This window comes from Lissotriton helveticus, chromosome 10 (assembly GCF_964261635.1).
Source record: "Lissotriton helveticus chromosome 10, aLisHel1.1, whole genome shotgun sequence".
NCBI lineage: Eukaryota > Metazoa > Chordata > Amphibia > Caudata > Salamandridae > Lissotriton > Lissotriton helveticus.
The window spans coordinates 394881689-394908132 of NC_136071.1; the positions used below are offsets into that span (position 1 = coordinate 394881689).

The following is a 26444-nucleotide window of genomic DNA, read 5'->3' on the forward strand; positions in this document are numbered from 1 at the left end:
AGATGCCATTAACAATGCAAAGTCCAAGCCGCATTTTCAGGTGTTTGTTCAAAGGCCTGCTGTAAATATGAGACAACATTCTCACAATCTGCAGGTGGAGTGTTGGCTACCAGATCTAGGATTGCGTTTGCCCAACAACAAAATGTGTGAATTTTGTAATCAGTTTCTGGCTTGGACACAGCATAGATTGAAATGTGAAATGAGGTCTTGCATTTACTAAAATAGACAGAAACTGTACTAAGTACGCTGGGGCCTGTAGTTTTCCTTGCTATGAGTGTGGATCCATACTGCCTCACATACGTGGTGCCCAGTGGCTGAAAATCACTCTCGTGATTGGGACCAGATCACACCTGTGCTACCTGGCAATAGTTTTTTTTTTTAAAGATGGTCATTACATCCCCCACAATTGGAGTTCTAGATAACAAGCAAACCTAGAATTGGGAACAACCACCACCCTCACAATCTGAAATGTTGAACCAGTTGTGCTTTTCAGTTAATGCCAATTTGCATTGCATTCTGGGACTTGTAGTGTGACTCTCCGTCAAAACCTATGTTTACTTACCCTGGCGGTCCACATATATTGCATGGGTGAACTGGGCTTTCAAGTCCCAGAGGGTTGTTAGGTAAAGACCAGTACTGGCCGGGGGTGTCACGTAACATGACATCACTTGGCAGCTCTGGTTAATGGCCGCCTGTCTGCACACACGTGCTCGTCTGCTCATTTACTCGACTGCATTACGTGGTAGTTAGCCTTAACCTTCCTTTTCAGCCCTAATTTAACAAGTTAGACTCTTGATGCCCCCAGCCTTCAAATATGATGTAATGTTTTTGTCCCAACTACTTGTGCGTGAGGGGAAGTTATCGGGATTATTTCTCAAAATATAAAAGAATATTTTTAAACACAGTTTTCTGCATTCAATATCTATTTTTGAGGGATGTGGGGGGTCATCTTCAGTGCCCTATGAATATTCCTTTGTGCAGACCTCGGAAAAGCCCACAGTACTGTCTCTTGACCCAGCCCTCCAGTGCCATGATAGTGCCCATAAGGTGGTCTATGGAGCCAGACTCTGCCCAGTTATCACATGTCAGAGACATGTCTTCAGTGCCCAGAGGACAGTGTCTGGAGCCAGCCCCAGCCTGCCCATCTCATCTCAACGCCCCTGCCGTTGTCTCAGAAGTACAAGGTGAGCGGCCACCTACTGAGGTCCAAAATGTTGAAGTGCTGAGGGGTAATTGGGGAAAGCAAATAGTCTCAGGATGGCTATTATTTTGATATAAAGGCTGTTCCCTGGCTCCACTTAGATGTTTGACCCAGAATAATATTTTGCTTGTCGAACGTGCCTGATACTGTCATTTTATTTGTATAAAGTGCCCAGGCTGAGGGATATCTAGCTTCTAAAAATAACATGGAGGGTTATCAACAAGTGATATTCCAATTACAGACCCTTGGCAGAAGAAATGTGGAGCTGATTGCACATTAAATTCTGCTATAGGTGTATTAACTGATTACCGATAAGCTATACCTATCCACTTACCTCTTGATCTCCCTAAAGTAACAGTATTTATATATAGTGCTACTACCCCGACAAGGCATTGTAACAATTTCAATGTTTTATTGTTTAGCTGTAAGAGGGTAGGAGCTCTCCCACATACTCGGCGTCCATTAGTTGATGAGCTGCACCCCCCATGGGCTTCAGACCCAGGCAAAGCATACATTGACTCTATTAGACTCATATTAGCTCCACAGAACCCCGCTGTAATAAAACAGCATAGAACCCCACTGTTATTACAGCTGTAGGCCCCAGAAAAGAGCAGTAGATGACGTGTTCACTAGCATTACACTTACGGGCCCCACATTTGCAACAGCCTGTCCCACAGTCACAATAAAACAAGAGCACCACACTGACAGATTAGATTTAAACTGTTCTTAAGTATAAGGCCTTAGACACATGAACAAGGCTATACGCCCCCCAAATTAGCGTTGCAGCTCAGACTCACATTGAAATTAAAGGTGGCATAAAGTTGAGTAGCCCTGCATTGATTGCAGTGGCATAGAATGGCGTAGAGTGCAGTGGCATAGAGTAGATTGTTTTGGAGTAGAGTGAAGTGGTGTAGAGTGGGTAACGTGGAGTATGCTTGGTATGGTAGCATACTGCCATAACAGACAAAACATCTTCAGTTGAAAAGGCAATTACAGCGCACAACGGAAAATGTGTGGAAACGTCTTCACCAAATGTACTGATTTGATCGCCACCATGGTTCATTTACAGACATTTAAATGTTGTGTGCTAGAAACATCTGCCCGTACCTTCTGACTGAAGGGTATGGTTGCTAAAGGACATTCAGAAGAAAACAGCAGAGGTGGTCTTCTCAGTTTGCAGACTGTGTACAGGAGCAGATAAGTGCTTTGAACAAACTTAACACATCTGAAATGAGACAGCTTTACCAGTACATTTCAACTTGTATAGTTTTCAAAAGGGTTTTGAACAACGGTGGCAAGTACCAGCAAAATGTTTTCAGTCGCCCTTGACTATTGATGTTTTGGTGGGGAACAGACAAGAGGGACAGTGTGTGCCAAGAGCCTTTTGGTAGGTAAGTAATGAGAAACTAAGGAGGACTAAGTAGAAAAGGGCGGAGTTGGAAAGCAAGAGATGGATAAGTAGAGGAGGTGCAGAATGAGAAACAGTGATGGTGAAAGTTTAGTTTGACAGAGAAATTACAAGGAGGCCACAAGACTGGGAAAGAAGGAATAAATAGGACTCTCCGTATCATGGTTGAGCTTTCAAAGTCTAAACCTAGGAAGGATGGTAAACCTTTCCGCCAGCTTTGTCTGGTTGTTCAATGATGCAACCGATGACCATTGGGATGTAAGGTGCATTCACACAGTGCAAGCTCTTCTGAGAAGTCTTAGGGCTAAAGTGCATTCTCTCGCCTCTGTGGATCCTTTGGTGCCGCACCAGGTTATGCTTCTTGAAAAAACGCCCCCCACACACGATGCAGGAGAATGGTCCTTTAGCTGTGTGGATGCCCTTGTGCCTCTCCAGATTGGGCTTCTGACTAAAGCTGTCCCCACACACATCACAGCGAAAGGGCCTCTCTCCAGTGTGGATTCTTTCATGCCGCAGGAGATATTGCTTGCTATTGAACCCTTTCCCACAAACACCGCAAGCATAGGGTCTCTCGCCTGTGTGCTTTCTCTGGTGAATGATGAGATGTGGCTTCCCAGAGAAGCTCTTACCACATTTGTTGCAGGCAAATGGCTTTTCACCAGTATGTGTTCTCTGATGTGTCAGAAAATGTGGTCTGTAAATAAACGATTTCCCACAAGTGTCACAACTGAAGGGTTTATTGCCCAAGTGGACCTTCTGGTGTCTCAGAAGGCCTTTCTTTTGGGAGAAACTCTTCCCACATTCAGAACATGGGTAGGGGATCTCCCCTGTGTGATGTTTAATGTGTGAAATTAGGTGCTGTTTCCGACTGTAACTCTTCCCACATTCTGTACAGGCAAAGGGCTTCTCCCCAGTATGAATACGCTCGTGGATGATTAGGTCAGCTTTCCGGTTGAAACTCTTTTCACATTCTACACAGACAAATGGCCTTTCACCAGTATGCAGTCTTCGATGCGTCTCAAAGTTTCCCTTGTGATTGAACCTTAGGGGACAATCGCTACATGAATACATCTTTTCCCCTGTATGAATACGCTGGTGCCCCACCAAGTGGTGCTTGTAATGGAATCTCTTCCCGCACTGGGCACATGAATAAGGTCTTTCACCACCATGTATGCGTTGATGGCTAGTTAGGTGGGACTTTCGTTTGAAGCTGCGTGCGCAGGCGTCGCACGGGAAAGGCTGTTTTCCTGAGTGTACATTCTGGTGTCTTATCAGATGAATTCTGTTGTTGAACACTGTTCCACATTCACAACAAGAGAATTGTGGTTCGTCTGAAACGGGGACAGGAGTATCATGGAATATTGGGATGTTCCTGGTATTGTCAAGATGTTCCTCTGACTCTGCGGGTTTGTCAGGAACAATTTTTGGATGACTTTTCTTCACTTTGATGCCGGATTTTACATTATAGTTTTCTTTGGACCGCTGAAAGATGTGCAAGTCTACTTTTTCTGAAATCACCTTTTCCGAATTCAGGGCTTCAGGACAGACTTCGGAGATCTTCTCCTCTTTCATTTCAATCATGGGTCTTCTCCCTGCAAAAATATTTAAATTTTGTTTATTTAATAAGTGCTCAGATTGCTGTTTGAATCCCAAAAAACAGGAGCTTAAGGACTTTTACAAATAATAAAAAGGTTTTACAGGAAATTATAGGAGTACATCACTTGAAACAAATTGTTGGTGGGGAAACCCGGAAAGAATGCTGATTGAACACAGATGGAAATGGTAGACATAGCAGAAAAGGGGATAGGGAGTTCATTAGGGCTTAATCTGGGGCAGGTAGAATAGACTACATGAAGAGGAAATAGGTAGGACTTAATCTGGGGCAGGTAGAATAGAAGAAATGAAGAGGAAATAAAAAGGTATAAAATAGGATAGCTTTAAACATATTACATACTGTGTAGCTACAGGGAACAGACTAAGTTCTGACGTGTATGTGTACAGAGAGAAGTGCCTGGTCTAAATATTTGGACAATAGAGCAATCGTAGGAGGAACTTCTTGAGAGCGAATTATCTTTTAAGAAGGTCGAAAATAAAGTGCTGATGTAGTGAGGTTGGCTCAGGATGAACACATATGTGAAGTACAGATTCACAGAAATGGAGCCTGACACACAGACAGTCCTCTGGCTGCAAAGGCTGATTATGGGAAAGCTCTGAGAAGAGGTGGTGAAAGACAAGGGTCTTCCAGAGTATGGAAGCATTAAACAATTGCCCACAAAGTAACAAATCCACTGGGCAGTTTATCCACACTGGTGGTGTCCCCATTGATTAACCACCATCAGAAGCTATAACAGCATCGAAAAGCACCCAGTAAAGTTATCTGATCCATAATACAGCTCCCAAGTGAGAACGCATGTGCACGATGCAGAATTGAGCAGCAGAAGTATTACATTCATTGAACTCAAGCAGAGACGCTGGACAGATGGCCAACTGCGTTAAAAACCGATGGTCTATGAAAGATGCAAGTAGATTTTAGTGGAGGGCTGCTGAGAATAATGATGGTCACAAAGTAGAGTATTGTAGAAGATAATAAACTGAACAGGTGAAGTCAGAAGTCTTGATCTGCTGCTCGTCTTTTTGTGCTTTGCGCAGCGCACAAGTGATACAAGAAATCTCAGGGAAGGTGAAGTTTTACTGATCTGGCTCACACTGAACCAGGCATTACAGATGCAATTCCTAGTGAAAGATATAAGTAATAGGGAAAAGAATATCACCTTGTCAGCTCTGTGACTATTTGCGATGTCCCACATGGTCCGCTGTATTTCCCCCTGCGCCCTAAATCTATTACCCTAAGTTCTTCTTCGCATAGCATGTTATCTGCAACCCCAGCGGCCCTGAAAGATTACCAGTAGGTTTGTCCCCGTGATGTAAATCTCGTAGAAGAACCAGCATAGTTTGGGCTGCCAACTCTCCAAATACTGCCACCTCAGAAGGGTAATTAGCTAAGATCACCAATGCATGCTACTTGCCGAGTTAGTCATCTACTGCTGTATCACCACAAGTTGTCTCAATAACTGCTTCTCTGACAAAACCGAATCTTAAAGTGCACCCTCAGAGCCTTGACCAAATCTTTTGCCCACATCCAGTCCAGCTATCTAATACACACTTCAACAATATTTCCACCCTCAGGTTCTGCCTCAGCAATGCAAAATTGGCAAACAATATAGAACATCTATGATCTCTTCAACAATGATTCCCCTAATCTATTTCCATAACAAAAACTAGTTGTCCGACTCAGATGCAGTGCCACGCCAGGAACTTCTTTTCAAGGGAGGGCTTCAACATCTACTACAAATAGAGAGATTCAACCAACACCTTCACTGAGAATTGGCAATTTTAGGATCACCTTTAAAAAAAAGAGTGGTTATTCCTACTAAAGATCAAAAATCTCACAAAAAAATTATCCTCAGGTCACCAGCTCAGTGACATCTTGCACTAACTAATGACCCTCATACTTGCAATTGTCACTTCAATGCCAAACTAGCTAATGGATTAATGGCCTCCTTAATAACCCTATGTGCAAGAGCCCAGTACAGTTCAAGGAGAGTAAGCCTAAGTGGCAAAAATAGAAGGGTAGTTTCCAACTAAACAAAAATTAATTCTCCCTTTCATGCTTTGCTTGTTTCTTTACACCGCCATTAGACACCACCCCATCATACTTTAAAGAGTACACATCTAGGGTAATATTCAAAATAATTCAAAAATAATATTAAAAACAAAAATACTATAAAATAAAAAACCCTGCCTCACTCTCCTTTCAAGGATTATCATGTATTAGAATATATAGATCACATTTAAAAACACACAGGCATTGCATCAGAAAGACCCAGACACCAAGAAAGAGATCGTCAAGTTAACCGAGAGCTATTTCCAAGAAAATAGGGGCTCCGTAGACTCGTCATGGACCCTGTGGGAAGCATATAAAACCGTCCTTCGGGGGGAGGTACTGTCATTGGTAGCGGGGAAGAAAAAGAAGTGTCAGGCGGAAATGGAAAGGGCGGAGGCGGAAGTGATAAAGTTGGAAGAGGAGGTAGCTAGGGCAACAACCCAGGAGAGCGTGCACCTTCTAAAGTTGCGACAAGATTACTATAGAGGCCTCGCAAGAGAAGGCCAGAGCTCAGAACGACGATGTTCAGAGCAGAATATATGAGTATGGGTACAAGGCCGGTAAATTTATAGCGTTGCTAGATAAGGGAGAGTGGGCATCGAGGCTGGTGCCAGAACTACAGGGACTGGATTCCACGATAGTCACCGACCCACAAGCAGTTGCGGATGAGTTCGCTTGATACGATCGCCGGGTACACAGAGGCCTGTGCTTTCGGATGAAAACCAGGAATATTTAGATTCCTCCCTGACGAGGTGGCGCAGGCCATCAGAGAGGTGCGCTCCGGGAAGGCTACTGGTCCGAACGGAATTCCTATTGAGCTATATAAACTGAGTGCTAACAAGATCGCCCCGTTTATCCACTCCATGTTCCTAGAGAGTAGAGAGAGGAGTCAGCTCCCGTATGACCAGCAGGTGGCCAACATTGTGGCCATCCACAAGGCGGGTAAACCCAAGATGCTCTGTTCCTCATACAGACCAATCTTGCTGCTAAATGCCGAGCCTAAAATTTTTGCAAAGTTGCTAGCGACTCGACTGGTCAAGGTAATCACCACCTTGATACACCCGGATCAATACGGCTTTATGCCCCGCCGTAACACGGCCCTCTGCGCAGGCTACACGGGATACCGGGCAGGACCCCAACGATCCAGGAGCCGGCAGTGTTGGTGTCCTTTTAAAAAAACAAAAAGGATCTCCTCGAAATACACCATATTCAATGATTGAGTCATTTCACTTTCGTTACACTGCTAAAAAAAATTATATTTTCTTATTTTAAAAATCTGTTGACATGGCGCTTCGGTGGATGTCAAAATGGTTCACACAACCTTCATCAGGGCATATATTTTAAAATCAAGAGACTTGTAACTAGTTTCCTCCGAATCCGTGATTATCGCTATGATTTGGGAAGTAATAGTAGCAACTTAAAAGTTGGTCAGCTACTGTCAATCAGTTCCTTTGTATAATAACCAGAAACATTGTCTTCACTTTTTGGGATTATCTAATCTAATTGTTTACCATTGCTCGTTGTTCTGTATTCCACACAAGGGGTAGATTTCCTAATCTGTTTTCTAAAAATGTAAAAGCGTCCAGAGCAGGTTTAGTTATATACTCCCAAGACCAATATACTCTTAGGTCATATGTCAAAATCGCATGATCCTAGTACAGACCTATGAAACCTTCCTCATACTTGATCTAAAATGGTCAGACAAATTTACCCTTGAACCAAAGTTAGTTCACTGATTTCGGTCAGAATTACCTTATGCATAAAGCTATTAACTTTGGGCCCCTATTAAGTTAAAACTGTTGCTCTAATGTCGCCATTCTAAGGTCAGCCTCCCAAGGCTCCAACAGTGCAATAGCTACGTGTTTTGTGTGTGTGTGTGTGTTGGTGGAGGGGATGGGGGTGTAGGGTGGGGCGGGTGAGACACACTTCTTCATGATAACATTTCTTTTCTATGGAGCACCTCAACGACTTTCTGCCTGGAGACAGACTTTCAAAGGGACCCTTTAGCCTAGGAAATTGTTTTCTTATTTCTCCAATTGCCTGGAGCCACTTCAGCTGACATCCATTCAGAGATCCGAAAACTGCCTCACATGTTTTTTCCATGGATCCTTGTAACCCCCTTCTTCAGCTCCAGGTAATGCAAATACTTCCAATAGGCCATGAAGTTGGGTGAGTGCTATTTTAAAACAATACATGGAAAGATTATGCAAATGCATGGCATCCACCTGCCTTCAAATGCCCCACTTTGGTGACCCTATGAGGATAGGGCAAGACTCACTCTTGCTGCTTAACAGCGAGGTAAGAAGCAGAGACTGGAGCAGCAAAAGACAGTGTCAGATATCCTAAGAGAAAAGAGCAAGCAGATGGGATTGATGAATTTTTGATATGAAAAGACTTTGCTCCCTTTTATGGACAACAGGTGAAAGAGTCCGTATGCCTCTGTGGAAATTTCAGTTTAGGGCTGGCAGGAGTTAGAAAGTAACAAATCTTATGAAGGGTGGCTATTACAAATTCTATGCTTGTTTAGCCCTGTTGATTGCGCAGGCACTGGGAAGTACGTTATTTAACACTTGCATGAAACACCAGCAGAAATAGGCAAGGTAGGAAAGCCTCATGGAGAGCACGGGACCCACGTCTGGGGATACCCGTCCCCCACGGGGTGACAAATGCAAAAACAGCAATTGATGGACAGAATGCAGAACAATGTCGTATATTCATCCCAGTACATAGATCTAGGTCTGAATCCATCGTATTTTTTGCTCACCATGCGTTCCAGTTTGGACCCAGCCACATGCAAATCAATCTTGACCCTGTGCCCAATGGGAACAGTCCTGCCCGAACTGCCAGGCTAGGTCCTCCCTGGACTAGAAACAAGCATCCAAGGACCGGTTTCGGGGTTTCACCCCTCATCAGCCAGGATAGCTTGACTCCAGTGGCATGGAGAAGACGGGACCCACGTCTGGGCGTACCGTTCCCACTCGGGGTGACAAAGGCAAAAAGAACAACTGATGGACAGAATGCAGAAAAATGTCATACATTCACCCCAGTCCAGAGATCTAGGCCTAAATCTATCGTTTATTTGCTCACCATGCCATTCCAGTTTGAACCCAGTCATATGCAAATCAATCTTGACCCTGTGCCCAATGGGAACAGTCCAGCCCGTACTGCTAGGCCAGGTCCTCCCTGGACTGGAAACAAGCAACCTAGGACCTGTTTCAGGGTTTCACCCCTCATCAGCCAGGATAGCTTGACTCCAGTGGCTTGGAGAGCACGTGACCCACGTCTGGGCATACCCGTCTAACTCGGGGTGACAAATGCAAAAACAATTGATGGACAGAATGCAGAACAATGACATACATTCACCCCGGTCCTAGGATGCTTGTTTCCTGTCCTGGGAGGACCTGGCTTGGCAGTTCGGGCTGGGCTGTTGCCATGAGGCACAAGGTCAAGACTGATTTGCATATGGCCAGGTCTAAATTGGGGTGGCATGGCGAGCAAAGGAATGATGGATTTAGGCCTAGATCTCTGCACTGGGGTGAACCTATGACTTTGTTCTGCATTCTGTCCTTCAATTGTTTTTGCATTTGTCACCCTGAGTGGGACGGGTATGCCTAGAGGTGGGCCCCGTGCTCTCCATGCCACTGGAGTCAAGCTATCCTGGCTGATGAGGGGTGAAAACATGAAACCGATACTAGGATGCTTGTTTACAGTCCAGGGAGGACCCAGCCTGACAGTTCGGGCTGGACTGTTCCCATTGGGCACAGGGTCAAGATTGATTTGCATGTAGCTGGGTTCAAACTGAAATGGCATGGTGAGCAAAAAAAACCAATGATTTAGGCCTATATTTCTGTACTGAATGTATGACATTGTTCTGCATTCTGCCCATCAATTGTTGTTTTTGCATTTGCCACCCTGAGTGGGACGGGTATGCCCAGACGTGGGTCCCCGTGCTCTCCATGCCACTGAACTCAAGGTATCCTGGCTGGTGAGGGCTGAAAGATCGAAACCAGTCCTAGGATGCTTGTTTCCAGTCTAGGGAGGACCTGGCCTGGAAGTTTGGGCTAGACTGTTCCCATTGGGGAAAATGTCTCAGGAAAAAGACACATGGACGAATCATCCAAGAACAGAGAGGGGCCCGAGCGTCTTGCAAAGAACAGGTGCCCGAAGCTGCACGCAGGGAGGTCTGTTAAACACAGAGATGTGAAAGGTTTCAGAGATTTGGAAATGCCATAGGACAGGGCAAGTGAAGATCTAGATGAGTAAGGTCTAGATTTAGCATATAAAGACGGACTGGATGCTGAAAGCGAGGTGGGCAGTAATCCTAGGAATAAAGATACATTGACAGTGATGGATCCATTTGGAGGAAAATGTTTGACCCATGGCAAATAAGACATTCCAGGGGCAAAGATTGGTGGCTCTTGTACCATGTTGCTGAGTATAGAAGGGCAAGATTGCATAGATCCTTAGAGAAGGAGGAACACAACATGATGAGGGCTGCTGCTCAAGCCCTGTCATAGAAGAGGTGACCCAGACACCAAACATGGATTCTGATTTGAGAACATGTATGTTCAAGATGGGGGAAAGATCCCAGAAAGGAGTTAGATGAATCACTTAAAATCTGTCAGGACAAAGTGTTGGATGTCCTAGGGCCCCTGGCGAAGACTTTTGATTCTGTAGAAGAGGTCTTCTTTAGGGGCACTGATGTTGATTTAACACTATTAAGAGGATGGTGTCAGAGGGCGATCTGTTTTCGAGACAATGCAAAAGGGAGCCTGTTGGAATTAAGTGAGTTGGCAAAAGGAGAATCATAATAAGATGCAAAAGGTTTACTATTCGGAGACTGTCTGGTGAGGTCTTTGACAAAATATATCATGTTCCCCAACTTCAACCTTGTCCTACCACTCCTCTCGCCTGCTTTGATCGCTCATACGCAGTGAGTATTCGTCGAGGGTCGGAAAAATACTATTCCAATGAGCCTCGGCGGCGGCACATTTCAGTCAGTGGGAAAGCGGAAACCAACAAAAGCACATCCGCTTCCCGCTGCACCGCCAATTATTCTAAGTTGCAGTGTGGGAGATGAATCATTTGGCTGATTCTTGGAGTCCGTTATGGGTGCGGTTGCACCACTATTTCCGAGACTGATGCGTTGTTATTGCTGATGCACCCGGAGAATCAAGACGACGCCTTCGGGGTACCGAACGCTCTTGCTGGTAGCCATCTCCTGCCCAGATACATCCTAGCGCGTATTGTCCCTCCCTGCTGGTGAGAGACACATTTGTGGTCTCATGCAGGTGATCGGCATACCGGCGCACGCTTCTAGAATATTGAATGTTTACTTAAACACTTGTCCTGTCGTACTCATAACTCCCTCCGTAGGCGAATTGGTTTTACGCGAATTGATGCAGCAGGGATTGACACGCTGCATGAATTACTTAAGGAGAGTCAACCAAAAGTGACACAAGCTTGTTACAAGGCTAAGATGTGCGTTTCACGTCAACATTCTGGGTGTACGACCTTTGTGTTCATCCATGTCGTATTTTGGCTGAACTTACAGAAGACAACTATGTTTCTATGGGGGGAGAAAAATGTTTCCAAAGCATGGTGAAGATAATGCTCGTGGATAAACTGAAAGTCTTTGTTACATATGCCTCCCTGAGATGAAAGAGGGGGTTTAGCTCATATGTGTTATCATTTGGAACCATTAGGACTTTATTTAATGAAACTATTTCAATGATTTTGCCGTAATACTAACGGGATTGTGGAAGAGCCTATTTTCCTCAGCCTCTTGCAACCTCTGTGAAGAGTGGTGCAATTCCATCTGGGTAGGTTACGAAACCATAGATATATCTAACTGGAGTGATTCTTACTTTACCAATAGATTCATACATGTTTAAAGTCTCTGGTTTATGTTTGTTTTCTTGTTTCCTATAGTAGTATTATATTTATGCTCTATCAAGAGTTTCCAAGGATTCCAAACTGACTTGATCTACAAGGGACAAGATATTTGGTTAGATCCCATCGAGGGTCTATCATTTTGTATTAGATTTTCGGCGTCTTCTTCCTGCTCGGGTCTGCTACTCTATAGACCCCCCAACTCGTGCCTTAATCAAATACCCATCCTGGCTGATTACATCGCACAGGCTAGCATACGTTATTCCAACTATACTGTGCTAGGGGATTTGAATCTGCATGTGGATAATCCCACCTGTCGACACAGCTTCAACTTTATTTCCACACTGACAGGTTGTAACTTGTTACAATGTGTATCCCACCCTACACACAAGGCAGGCCATTTTTATGACTTGATCTGTACTAATCTACCTGAGATCATTGTTCATTTGCCCCGGCCGGTAGCCTGGTCAGAACATTTTTTGATCCCTTTTTATTTTTATCTGACCAGCACCGGCAGAGTCACTTCTATTCCTAAAGAGTACAGCATGAATTGGAGGAGAGTCACTCCAGTGCACCTAACACAACATCTTGGGGACTCCAAGCCGCCCTCTCTAATAATCTTGAGGATAGTATTTCAAATCTGAATAAGTGGGTAGTGGATGCATTAGACTCCCTGGCCCCTTTGAAAGCTATAAAGTCCTACAGATCTCTTCCTTCTGCTCCCTGGTATTCAGAGGAGCTTAGATTAAAAAAAGCAGAATGTAAAAAACTAGAGCGCAGCTGGAGACTCACTTACTCTGCAATTAGTAAAGCAGATTATCGGGCTGCGCTTAAAGAATACTGTAAACTTCTCATTGGGAACAAAAGAGATTTTCTTGCTGATCGAATCAACAATGCTAAAAACATCCCTGAGTCACGGGATGAATCCCTGACCAGCACGGATGTTCATCTAATGCCGATTACCAGTACTGTGTTCTCAGATTTTGCTGAGGTTTCTGCTGAAGCCTCTCTCCTTGAGTCACAGAAATATAAATCAGGATCTCCAGGCGACCTTTGGCCAGCCAAACAATACAGCGCTCTTGCAGAACTCCCCAACCCCTATCTGAATTTTATTTGGAACGCTTCACTTACACAGGGTATCTATCCCGCAACTTGGAAACGCGCTTTTCTTTTGCCTATCCTAAAAAAGGTGAACGCTGACCCTGTAATTACTAGCAACTACAGACCTATTTCACTCTTACCTGCTCCTGCAAAGGTCTTAGAAAAACTAGTAGATCAGCAACTGGCCAGTTTTATAGAGACCAATGATCTTCTTCATGATTCTCAATCTGGCTTCCGCTCCTGTTACAGCACGGAAACAGCATTGATTGAAATGGATGATTCTATTCGCTGGGTGGTAGATGGAGGATCTAAGGCGGTGTTGGTGCTGCTAGATTTATCTGCAGCATTCGACACCGTCTCTCATGCAATCCTCCTGAATCGCCTCAGGGAAATTGGTATCCAGGGAACAGTGTTTAACTGGTTATCATCTTTTCTATCTGATCGCCAGCAACAGGTCCGAACCCACCCTTTCACTTCACCTATCAAACCCCTAAAGTGGGGTGTGCTGCAGGGCTCATCCCTGAGCCCGCTCCTTTTCAATGTTTATCTGACCCCTGTGGCAGAATTGATTTCTAAAAGTGGGATCAACATGATATCTTATGCGGATGACACCCAGCTGTTGTTCACCTTTAGGGATGTGTCCGCCTATTCCTTTGAGCCTCTTAAAGATTGCCTAAGAAATATCCCAACGTGGATGGGCCGTAATTGTTTAAAACTTAACGTGGATAAGACTGAGATCTTACATTTTAACCAACCATCACCCCTCTCTTCAATTTTGTGGTGGCCGGCGGAATTAGGCACTGCACTCCTACCTAATTAAGAATTTAGGCGTCAGATGGGACAAGCATTGGTCCAAACAGTTTCCGCCACCTGTTTCGGTAAAGTTAAAACCATAAGAAAATTCATTAACTATCTGCCCAATGCATCCCGTAAAACTGTAGTACAGGCGCTGATAACCTCCTATCTGGATCATGCCAATGGACTTTATTCGGGCATTTCAGTGGGCTCGCTTCGTAGACTTCAGACTGTTCAGAATGCTGCGGCACGCCTGATCTGCGGAGTCCCGCTGCGTCATCACATCTCTCCCTTCTTAAAACAGCTCCACTGGTTGCCCATTGCCAAGAGAATAGAATTTAAGGTTTTGACGTTAGCCTTCCGGGATTATCATGGAAAAGGACCTCTTTATCTAAGGAGGAGACTATGTCCCTTTCATCAAGCTAGACTCTTACGGTCCAATAACAAACACCTCCTTGTGAGTGAGTGAGTGAATTATTTTTAAAGCGCTCTTATGGCGCTGTGGGACAAAAAGAGGTATCAGGCTGTTACGGCATCATGAAGAGCCAAGTCTTCAATGCCCTTCTGAAACTGGCTCTGTTGTTTTCCGACCGCAGTGTGATAGGCATGCTGTTCCACAGCTTGGGGGCCTGGTGGGAAAAGGATTTACCGCCCCACCGGACTCTCCTTATTTTGGGGATTTGAATTAGGTTTTGGCTGCAAGATCTTAAAGTGCGTGCTGGCACATAGCGGGGGAGGAGGTTGGAGAGCTCCACGGCGGTGTTCCCATAAAGTGATTTGTGAACCAGGCACAAGGCCTTGAATTGAATTCTGCGCCTGACTGGGAGCCAATGTAGTCCTCTTATGGATTTAGATGTAGGATGTCTTTTCGGGAGGTTGAGTAAGACCCTGGCTGCTGTATTCTGGATGGACAGGAGCCTGGCCAGCTGGTTCACACCTGCTCCTAAGTAAAGAGCATTACAATAGTCCACCCTGGACATGATCAAAGCTCCCACTACTGTTTTCCTAAGTGAAAACGGTATGTAGGGTAGGATTTTCCTAAGTATCTTCAATGTAAAGAAGCATGCCAAGGTAACCTGACTTATCTGTGCAGTAGAGGTAAGGTCCTTGTCAATTATGAAGCCTAGGTTCCTGACCTTCTTGGCTGGCACAGGGCAGCTGCCCGCTTCTGGAGCCCACCATAGGTGCCTCCAGATGGAAGGTTTTTGGCCAAACTCGATCACTTCCGTTTTTTCGGTGTTAAGCTTTAGGAAGTGGGTGTTCATCCAGTTCTTTACATCAGACCGGCAGCTTCTGAAACTGGCTGCTGTAGCTTCCACCGATTGAGAGAGTGACACCAATAACTGGGTGTCATCGGCGTATGACACTAAATGCAGGCCATGAGATTTTATTAGTGAGGCAAGGGGGGTGACATACAGATTGAATAGGGTGGGTGATAGGGCCGACCCCTGGGGTACCGCACAGGGAAGATGGAACTCTGCTGATTGAATCCCACCCCAGTGGATTTGGTGTGCACGGGCATTTTGGAAGGATTAAAAAAGTACTAAGGCGGTGTGTATGATGCCTAATGCCCTCAATCTATTTACTAGGACCTCATGGTTAACAGTGTCGAACGCCGCTGTCAGATCCAGCAGGATCAATAATAATAATAATAAAGGAGCTTATAAAGCGCCTGGTTACGCCTTCCGGCGTGTCCCAGCGCTGCGGAGAAGAGGCTAGTACAGGAGTAGAGAAAAGCCACCAGTCCGCGCTCATCCAGAGGACTACTCAGAGAACAGGTTAGTTTTGAGAAGACTCCTAAATCTGCTTTCTGATTGTTCCATCCTTAGGCCGAGTGGGAGTTTATTCCAGCTTTGCGCAGCTAAGAGGCGAAATGAGCGACCACCCATTCTCGCTTTCTTAATTCTAGGGATTACCAGCTGTCCTGACCCGCCTGATCTCAGTGTTCTGCCCGGTACATGCCTCGTGATCAGGTTTCCCAGGTATATTGGAGCCTTATGCCAGAGGATGCGGTGGCAAATAAGAAGGGATTTGAACAATATCCTTTTCTTGACAGGAAGCCAATGAAGAGCTACAAGAGCTGATTTAGATGCTGCCCTTCTGGGTAGTCTCAGGATCAAACGAGCTGCCGCATTTTGCAGAACTTGAAGACGCCTGAGATTCTTTTCCGGAGCACCCAGAAGAAGGACATTCCCATAATCTAGACGGGAAGTAACTAGAGCATGCGTTATAGTCTGCCTGGCTTCAAGTGGGAGGAGATCTAATGTTTTGTTGAGAGTTTTCAATACACCAAAACATTTCCCCACTAGCCGGCGGATGTGGCCTTCATAAGAGAGGGCCGAGTCCACCCAGACTCCTAAATTCTTGGCCTCTAGACAGGGTATGGGGGTGGGGCCCAGACATTGTGGCCACCACTCTGGGGTCCAGTAAGATTTGTCTCTCCCCACCACTATCACTTCCGTTTTGGCTCCGTTCAGCCTCAAGCAGTTTTTATTCATCCAGGATGCAAGCTCCTGCATGCACTGCTTAAAGCTGGAAGCCTCAGCCGACGGTGCCTGGGATAGGGAGATCAGCAGCTGAGTGTCATCAGCATACGATACTAATTCCACTCCAAATGCCTGCACAACCTCAGCCAGGGGGGACAGGTATAAGTTGAATAAGGTGGGGCTCAGGGCACAGCCCTGAGGGACCCCCTGCTCAAGTGCCACCTCTTTGGACTGAAAGGATACTCTTTGGATCTGGAAACTACGCTCTGTCAGAAAGGATTTCAGCCAGCCCAGCGCAAGATCCGAGACACCACCTCTGTTCAGACACTGCAGCAAGGTGAAATGTGCTACAGTGTCGAACGCCGCACTGAGGTCTAACATTATCAATGCCATGGTGTGTCCCGCATCTACTCCTTGCCTGATGGTTTCTGTGGCACTTAACAGAGCGGTTTCGGTGGAAAAGCCCGCCCGGAACCCTGGGATGCAGCAGCTCAGCTCTCTCCATATGTGCGGTCAGCTGGATATTGACCACTTTCTCCGCTACCTTTGCTACATAAGGCAGCAAGGAGATGGGTCGTAGATTTTCAAGAATATCATGGCTGAGAGTGGTTTTTTTCCTAATAGGTAACATCACCGCTTTTTTCCAGGAAGATGGCAGAGTGCTGGATGCAAAAGAGATCTCCAGGACGTGCCTAATGTACGGCTCAATAGTCTCTAAGCTCTCTCCCAGCACCTTGGGGGGAGCTGGATCACTGGGGGAGCCAGACTTAATGCTGAGACAAATGCTTTTTAGAATCTCAGGAGGGGGGGGACTGTAAAACAATTCAATTTTTGTCCCACTACACTATCACCAGGCACTTCCTCAAAAGCCAATCCACTCCCTGGATTGCTAGTGAAAGAGGCATAGATGTTCCTAACCTTCAGAGAAAAATAGTCCACTACTCTGTTGCATTCTTCTACTGAGTCATTACCCGGGGCATTCGAATCAGCCACCGTGGAGATCTCTTTATAGATTCTAAAAAGTTCCTTAGAGGAGTTCACAGCCTCTCCTATTCTGATTTTATAATGGGCGGCCTTTGCTCCTCTGAGTAGGACTTGGCATTTTCTCTGTCCTTCTCTGTAGAGCCTCCGCTCCTGCGTTGTTAACTCTCTTCGCCAACACCTTTCCAGTCTCTTGCAGTCTGCCTTGGCCTTCTGTAGGTCGGGAGTGAACCAGGAGGCAGATCTTCTAACTCTCCCTACAGATGTCTTCAATAAGGGGGGGTGCCACTTTATTGAGGGCCTGTAAAATGCGCTCATTTTAGTTTTTACTAGCATTTTCACTGTCCAACCCTCCCGGGGGTCTCCTTCCCTGAGCAGCAAGTTGAAAGTATCTTGCGAGAAGTTTTTCCATTTCCTACAGGGAAAGTTCTTAGTCCCACCCTTCCGTGGATCTTCTATGGTTATGGCCATGCTAAAAGGCACCAGAAAATGGTCAGACCAGGGGAATGGAAGTGGAGTCCCTACCTCCACACCCGCCCAACTGGCAAACACTGGATCTAGCAAGTGACCTAGTTGGTGGGTCGGGCCATCCGACTGAAGCTCCAGCTGCAAGGACTGTAAGTCCTGATGTAGTTCGGCCGCCTCCTTATGCAGAGCGTCTTCAAAATGCATGTTTAAATCGGCCAGCACAAGAATATTATTCCACCTGATCGTCATATGGGCTATGCCGTCCAGCAGACTGGGCTTAAAGTTCCCAAGTGCACCGGGAGGTCTATAGAGGAGGATTCCGGTAATAGAAGACTTGGGGCCTAGTTTTAATACAAAGTGCTCTTCCCCCATCGTCCATGGTCCTGCGGATGTCTTCGGTTGCTACTATCAACGCGGATTCGGTGGAGTGACAGGCCCTGAAACCGTGTTGCGTGGGGTCTAAGAGATGGTTGTGGTCTAGGTGTTTTGTAAGCTCCTGGTTCATGGCTCTCTCCAAGATCTTGGCTAGAAGAGTAAGGCAGGATATTGGTCAATAATGCTTGGATTCAGTTGGATCCAATGTCTCCTTCTTGAGAATGGGCCTGATGCATGCTTTCTTCCACCTACCGCGGAAGAGACCGGAGCTAAGCACAGTGTTCAGGAGCGGGGTGAGGACCGGGCAGATTATTTCTGGGACCTGATGTAAGATATATGAGGGACAAGGGTCCACCGGTGATCCAGATTTGGTCTGTAAGAGCAGTCTGGCTACCTGAGTATTGCTCAGTGGCGAGAATTGCGAGAGACTAGAGGTGTTAAGTGGTAGGTCTGATGTGGGTGGGGGCTGATGTACTGACAATCGTAATGTGCAGGTCGTCATAAACTGCCTGGACCTTTTGCTGGAAAAATGGTGCTATATTTTCCACAAAAGCCTGGTCGGGTGTGAAGATTGTATCCCTAAGGCTTTTGGCTAGATGTGCAACAGTCTTAAACTATTCTTTGGAGGAATTAGAAGATTCAAAAATGTTATTTGAGTAAAAAGCCGCCTTAGCGTGCTCTATGATTGTCTTATATTCCTGTAGGGCTGCTGTGTATTCTTTCCTGGAATGAGAACTGTAGTCGGCGCGCCACATCCTTCGTGGCGTCGACATTTTATTTTTAATTAATTTCACCTCCGGGGTATACCACTGCGAGGTGGCTGAGCGTTTCCTGGGCTTCTTGATTTCCTCCGGGATTAGCTCATCCACAGCATGGCTAAGCCACGTGTCGAAATTGTGAGCTCCGTTGTTACTGTCACAGCTCTCAACTAAAGGGAGGATCTCTTGATAGAATGCTCGCAAATTGCGCGGCTTCGAGCTTCTTCCATGGGGGAATTTTTACTGGGAGGGAAAGATCTCTTCGCCTAATGTTTGCAGGAGTTGTCTTAAGATCAAAATGGATAACTGCATGATCGGACCATGGCACCGGGATGATTGAGGTTACCTTTATATGTTTGTTATTGGTAAAGACTGCGTCGAGCATAAGACCCGCTATGTGGGAGGGCCCTGCTACTAATTGGTCCATCCCAAAGCAGCGGAAGTTCTCTATTAGAGTGGATGTTTCGGCAGAATTGTTGTCCTCAAGGTGGAAACTGAAATCGCCCAGTACCATAAATGTTGCTAGGTCTAGGGTAGATTCCAGGAAAGTTAGAAGGGCGTTGGTAAAAGGACCCCTAGGCCCAGGGGGTCTGTAAAGCAAAAGGCCCGAGAATATTATTTGATTGCTAAGTTTAACAGTAAAGGATAGGGACTCAGCCTCCAGTCCAGTTTGCGGGAGGGTACTAATTTTAAGGTGTGACCGGTGAATAACTGCTATTCCACCGCCCGTGGCTCCTAGTCTGTCAGCGTGTGTCACGGAGTAACCCATAACTCATGGGTACAGCTATGTTCCAATCAGGCCCTGATGCTTCAGAGGCCCAGGTTTCAGTTAGAAAAGCTAGATCTGCCGCGTTATCAATTATTAAAGCTTCTATTTCATGCTTGTGTTTGGGCATCGATCTTACATTTAGGAGAATGTTTTTTAGAGTCCAAGTATTACAGTGGCGTCGGTTTCCCATACCCCGGTATAGAGTTTTAGGCCTGCCGGCCGATATGTTCTGACTCTGCAGGCTGAGGGGGGAACTCTGGGACTTTCCATATAGCCTGAAACCGCAGGCGGAACAGTTACGAGGTTCCAACATGTCGTTATCGTGTAATAGAGTCACATGTGGGCAGATACTAGGCCTTAGGTTAGCTAGTGCTTCTCTAGAGTAGGTGCTGTTAGAGAAATGGGCAGGGGTAGGGGCGTTGGGCGCTTGTCCGGCGCGGACGGGCACAGACGGGCTTACCTTTGGCGCACCTTCGGCGTGCCGCCAGCGCGCCCGCTGCGCTCATCCGTTGCGCTGCCGGATGATTGATGCCATATCTACCCCCGTTCTTAAAATATAGAATTGGAGGCAAATTTTTTGAAGTGGGCGCCACTCAATGTTGGAACAAATCTTCCCCTTCACCTGATTCAGTCGGATCTTGAGTTCCGCAAGTCCCTGAAATGTGGCTATTTTGCCGCTCAGACTAATCCTGCACTCTCTTGGCCCTCATCTGTTTGCTACAGCGTTGGGACACCCCGTTGGGGGTAGCTGTGAGCTTAATAAAATTATGTTATTATAATTAATATACTCCTTTGGGCTCAACTGAACAGTACTTATCTTTTCTTTACAGGTAGTTATCCTAGGTATAGCAATGGTGAATACAGTCTAGAGAGGTTATACCTAAGGTACTCATAGACGCTGTTTCTTTTTCTTCTTGTCATTTTAGGTCTCCTTCCCTGCTGTCCCCACCCTTTTCTTCCCTCGCTTCATCGCTTCACTGATCTGTGCTAGAATAGCAAGCAGACATGGAGCTATCGAGAGGTGGACCACAAAAGAAGAGACTATTAAGGAAGGGTGACATCCCCCCAATAAGAATTAAAGACAGAGTGAGTACGAGGACATGTTCTGGTTTTACCCCTTCAAGTGTGGGATAAAGGTTGAGGTTTTTCAAGTCTCTGTGGGAGTCAATAACAAAAGGTAGCATTGGTGTTGCACGCTATACAGGGTTATCTAATAGTTCGAATTGGAACCATGCCAACAGTCAGAGCCAAACGAGTTGGTGTTTCAGATACATTTGGAAAATGTGGTTCAGGAAGATGTGAGACAAACATTAGGGAAGAATGCTATCCGGGAGGTATCAGTGGAAAAAAGCAGTTTGTAAGTACCTTGTTCCTAGTTGAGAAGAAAGACAAGGGCTGGGGGCCTACAATAAACGTAAGAAATTTGAATCGGTACATAATGTATCAGCATTTCAAAATGGAAGGAATTCATTTATTGAGGGACTCACTACAGAATTTAGATTGGATGGTGAAAATAGACCTAAAAGACGCTTATTTCACCATACCAATAGCAAAAGAAACTCAGGGTTACTTTCACTTCTGATAGAAGGGACAGTTATATCCGTTCCTAAGTCACCCATTCAGATTGTCGAACAGCTTCTTGGTACTTCATGAAACGGATGGGTCCAGTGGTAGGATTCTTGATAGAAAGGGGGATAAGAATGATAATCCTTTTAGACGATATACTGATAATGAACCAGGACCTGAAGGAGTTGCAGAAGGAATTGGATGTTGTGGTAGGTTTACTAGAGAGTTTGGGGTTTTAAATAAATATCGACAAGTCAGTCAGTCAGTCAAAATCCTTTATTCAGTTTTTAAATATATAAAAAACCACAAAGGTACAGGTATAAATTTGCACATAAAAACTTATTTAAAATATGCTTTTCTTATAGAATACACATAAAAAATTAATTAGGATTTTTGACTTAATATAATATGCAAAAAGGCAGTCACTTTAAAAACAATCTAAAAACATAATGCACTTATACAAAATATAAAAATATGTAGTCTTGATATACAGTTTTTGACAACCCTATTCTAAATTTGGCCTATGCCTGACAACAAACTTCATGAAATTTAGCTATGTCTTTTGCGATACACTCCTCATCCAAAAATTGCAGAGAAAGGAAGGCAGGGCGGCATCTGCGCAATCCCATAGCTTTTAGGATCGGGATCAGCCAGCGTCTTCTCGGTTCACTATAGAATTTGCAGAATAAAATCGTATGCATTGAAGATTGAAGGGAAGCATTGTCACAAGGGCACATTGGTAGAATCGCTGCCCAGTCATTTGTTTTGGAAAAAGTGACTAAGCGATAGAAAGTATCCAGCCTAAAGCGTATTAATAGAAATCTTTCATACCTTGACAGATTAAACGTTAAATAGGGTTAGATACTCACAGTCGTTTGAATCATTAACATATGTTGGACTGATACTTTGCTAACCTCGTTTGTCAGGCGCAGTTGTTCTAAATGCGTCAGACATAGTTTTTTTAAAGGCTTTCCTAGAATATTCCAAGATTAATGGGGGGAAATGGTAGTATTCGAGCATGCCTAAGTCATGAAAGAAATTTTTGATATAGGCAATCCACCCAATCCTGTGAGCGTTATCTAGCAAAAGGCAGTCCTGTATTAACCCTTGACAAAAGATAGTTTTGTCAGACATCCAGATAAGATGCCATAAAAGGAGGGGTTGGATTTTGGCTATGTCTGTTAGATATGAGAGGCCCAACTCCAGATGGCATGAGTAAGTCGAGGTGCCTTGTGGAACAGCTAACAAAAACCTTAGGAAGGGGTTGGCAACCTTTTGTAGGACAGTCAACTTTCCATATCCCCAAACACACGCCCCGTAAAGCGCAATGGATGAGCATTTAGCCTTATATATCTGTATTAGCTCACTAGGGGCCCTTTGTCCTAATCTTCGAGAGAAGTTAACTAGTGCAGCTGTTGCCCTCGTGAAGAGCAATTTTCTAGTTTCTATGGCCTGCTTCCATGAGCATTTATGGTCTATTAGAACTCCAAGGTACGTGTACGTGCTTGTGGTCTCAAGTTTCTTGCTATCTATTAAAATGGGCCTTACTTTTTTTTGTTCTAGGGCCTGCTGACATAACGTAGGTTTTCTTGATATTGATATTCAAGTCCAAATCGGCCATAAAGGTATTATATCTCGTTAAGGCGCGCTGTAATTCTAGGGGGTGCGTGCTAGGATTACAGCGTCATCGGCATATAGAAGGGCCGGTATTGGATGATTGTTAATGGTTGGCAAGTCCTGGGACCCTTTAATTATTTCCTGTTTTAAGGTATTTGTATAAAGGGTAAAGAGAAAGGGGGCCAGAACACAGCCCTGCCTTACCCCCTCTCCACTCCAAATGGCGCATTCAGTTCCCCCCAAAACCATACCTTACTCTTGCAGTAGCGTTAGAGTATAATTTACTAATGAAGTTTACCAGAGCCTTCTCAACCCCCATTTTCAACAGAATAGACCACAGTTTTGAATGACTTACGCAGTCGAAAGCTGCTGATAGGTCAACGTACACCATATACAAGGCTCCCCCTTAGCATTAACGTATTTACCCATCAAAAGGGATAAACTAAGGGCTTGCTCTGTAGTGCAGAGTCCTTCTCGAAACCCAAATTGGATATCTGAAATAATCTGTTTATCGTCCGCCCACTGCTGGAATCGCTCTAGGATAACTCGACCCGCCATTTTCCCCAAGGAATCCAGCAGGGATATTGGGCGATAACAGACAGCAGATTGACGATCCCCTTTTTTTTAAATGGGGACATGGATAGATTCCGACCATGAGTCTACTAGTCCTACAGCACATGACGCTTGGAGAACTCTTGTCAAAATTGGGGTCCACCTCCGTGTTATGTTTAAAAAGGTCAACTAGGACACCGTCAGGTCCTGGTGCTTTTCCATTTTTACTGGCCAGCAAAGCCTGCTGTACTTCCCCAAGCGTTATATCTAGTGCAATAGGAAATATAGTTGTTTCCAGTTCGGAATTATTTTTTACCAAGTCAATCTGTGCTTCCTGTCCTTTTAGGGGAATACCAAATATCCGGGCAAAGTGGTCGACCCAGGTTTGCTCATCAATTGCCACTTCGATTTTTGGAATATCTCCAGATTGTGTAAGGAAGGGAGACTTGACAACTGCCCAGAATGCAGCACTATCTTTTATATTGCAGCTTTTATGGAGTTTGTCCCATAGTTCTTTTTTTAGTTCATTTTTCCTGAGTTTTATCACCTGATTATACTCCCTCCTAAGGGTGGCAATTTCCTGTGCGTTCCTTTCTGTTTTTCGGAGGGCTGTTTTTCGCTTGGAATAGGCTTTTGTGCATCCGCTATTAAACCAGCCTTTACTCATAATATTCCTGCCCTTTAGTTTGGCAGAGAGAGTATCTTGTTTTTGTTACGATCGCAAAATTTACCATAACGTCTTTATTTGACGTAGCAGGATCAAGACATTCGTTAATCGCCACTAGGGAGTTTTTAACTATGTTAGTAGTAATCGTTGACGGATTCACTTTATCCCACTTTAGCGTATACCCGTTAAGTCTATCCAAAATCAGGATATTTTGACCAAGAGTCTTCAAGGTGATACTCCTATTTGAATTCTGCAAGAGTGATAAGGTTATACAGTTCGGAAAGTGATCGCTAGTAGTGTTATCGTGAGTCTTAACTTTCGTGATTCGGGGGCCAGCCCAACATGAGATAAAAATAAAATCTATTGTGCTAAACTTTCCTCTGCCATTAAAGGTAGGAGTGAGCGGAACTGGTGGGTTTTTTATTTCGTTTGCCAAACCTAGCTCTAGTCCAAAACAAATTTCATTCAGGGAGTTCCCAGTCGTTGTATGGGGAAAGTGTGTTATTGGTGTATTATCCTCATCCAAAATGCCACAAGCTAGGTTATCAATGTTACTACATAAGGTTTGATTAAAGTCACAACCCCATAAAATTACAGTGTCTGTCTTTAACTTGTTTTTCAATTCCTGTAATGAAAAAAATATCTTTTTTAATACTATCGCTAGTTCACCCTGTTGTAAGTTATTATAAAAATTAACAACAACTACAATATCAGTTTTTGGAGGTACAGGGTTACTATTTGGAAGTTAGGGTTCAGTTTAAACAACAAAAACAGTCATAGCCCCCTTAGCTCTCCCCGAGGGTGATGGTAATGCGGCGGAACAGTAGATTTTGTAACCCTCTATGTGTATTTCACATGTAGCCCATGTTTCTTGAAAACACAATACATTGAACTTTTGTATAAATCCACACCAAATATCATTGCCCACTTTCAAACGCAAGCCTACAACATTCCAATATAGAATACTAAGGGAAGATCTAGGACAACCCATTGCTCAATCAAGTCCTATACTGGTGGTTTCGATTATTGAGTTGGAGTGGTAGTTACTATCCATGTGTGTTTGTCTATTACTAATAACTAGGCCCAGTTTTACTAATGAAGAATGGGAATGCTCAGTGTAGGATTTTAGTTCCGGGGCAACGGGTGTCCTTTTAATAGACTGCTTAGGAGTGACCATATGAGCTTCCTGTTTCTTTTCAAAAAGGGTTGGAAGATCGTGTTTCCCTAATAGGGGTGAAATTGATGAAATAAGTCAATCGGTCTCTTCCAATCCCAACAAAGTATTAAATCTATTAGAAGTTGGTATATTCTAACCCTGGCTGAATGCATTGGCGCCAAACCCACATACTCTCTGGGACTGAATCAATGGTGGGTAGAAATAGCCGAGTGGTAGTATATTAAACATTCTCAATCTTTATTTCGGCCAGTTTGGCCATCAAAGATATACAATAAGAGCACATTTGAAACATTTATAAAACCATCAAAAATAAGCAACAAATGCATATTATACACGTAAAATCGTTCCACCCTACAAATTAACATCAACTAGAGTGAAGACAAATAAAGGACCATGCATTTAAAATTGTTTAACCTAGAAATTATATGGGAACCTGCAACTTTAAAATACGGGTGCGAGTATGCCAAATATTTACAAGAAATTTAGCCAAAGCAAACACAATTGGACCCGAAAGATCAGTTTTTAGAATTCTATACATGGGGAGGTACTCCCGACAACCAAGGTTTCTAATGAGTGGTAGGAGCCAATATTTCCTCGCGGCCTTGTAGGTTGGGCAAAACAAGACCACATGAAGATCACTTTCCTCCTCACAAGCACATGCCGGGCATTGCTTGGTAGAGGGCGGTGTTGACCAGGAGCTAGTATAGAATCGCAGAGGTAATGTACCATATCTCCATTGGAGAAATAGCTTCCTGGCCTGCACGGGGGAAATAGCATCCAATACCCTCTCCAGCCTATATGAACCCTTGCATTGCATAAATGCAGATGTTAATGACCCCTCACCCTGAGAGTCCAAGGCCATAGCTAATTTCTGCTCATAATAAGCAGTGGCCAGAGCTTTTCGTGGGATCTTTAGTGAAGCATTCACTGGATCAAGCCACAAATCTGGGAGCCCCAGTCTCATACA

At 44.7% G+C, this 26444-nt stretch overlaps 1 protein-coding gene across 3 annotated transcripts in view; it reads right to left on the reverse strand.

Annotated features, from left to right (window-relative positions):
• The window catches only part of LOC144784166 (uncharacterized), a 561738-nt gene that overhangs the window by 157888 nt on the left and 377406 nt on the right, over window positions 1-26444 (reverse strand). Inside the window, exon 6 of one of the 3 annotated variants that reach the window (XM_078662838.1) lies at window positions 1240-4201. The exons of the other annotated variants lie outside the window; for them this stretch is intronic. Coding sequence (XP_078518964.1) covers window positions 2796-4201 — 1406 coding nt within the window. The 3' untranslated portion in view covers window positions 1240-2795. Of the gene's footprint in view, window positions 1-1239; window positions 4202-26444 lie in introns of those variants that run through there. 3 annotated transcript variants of the gene reach the window in all.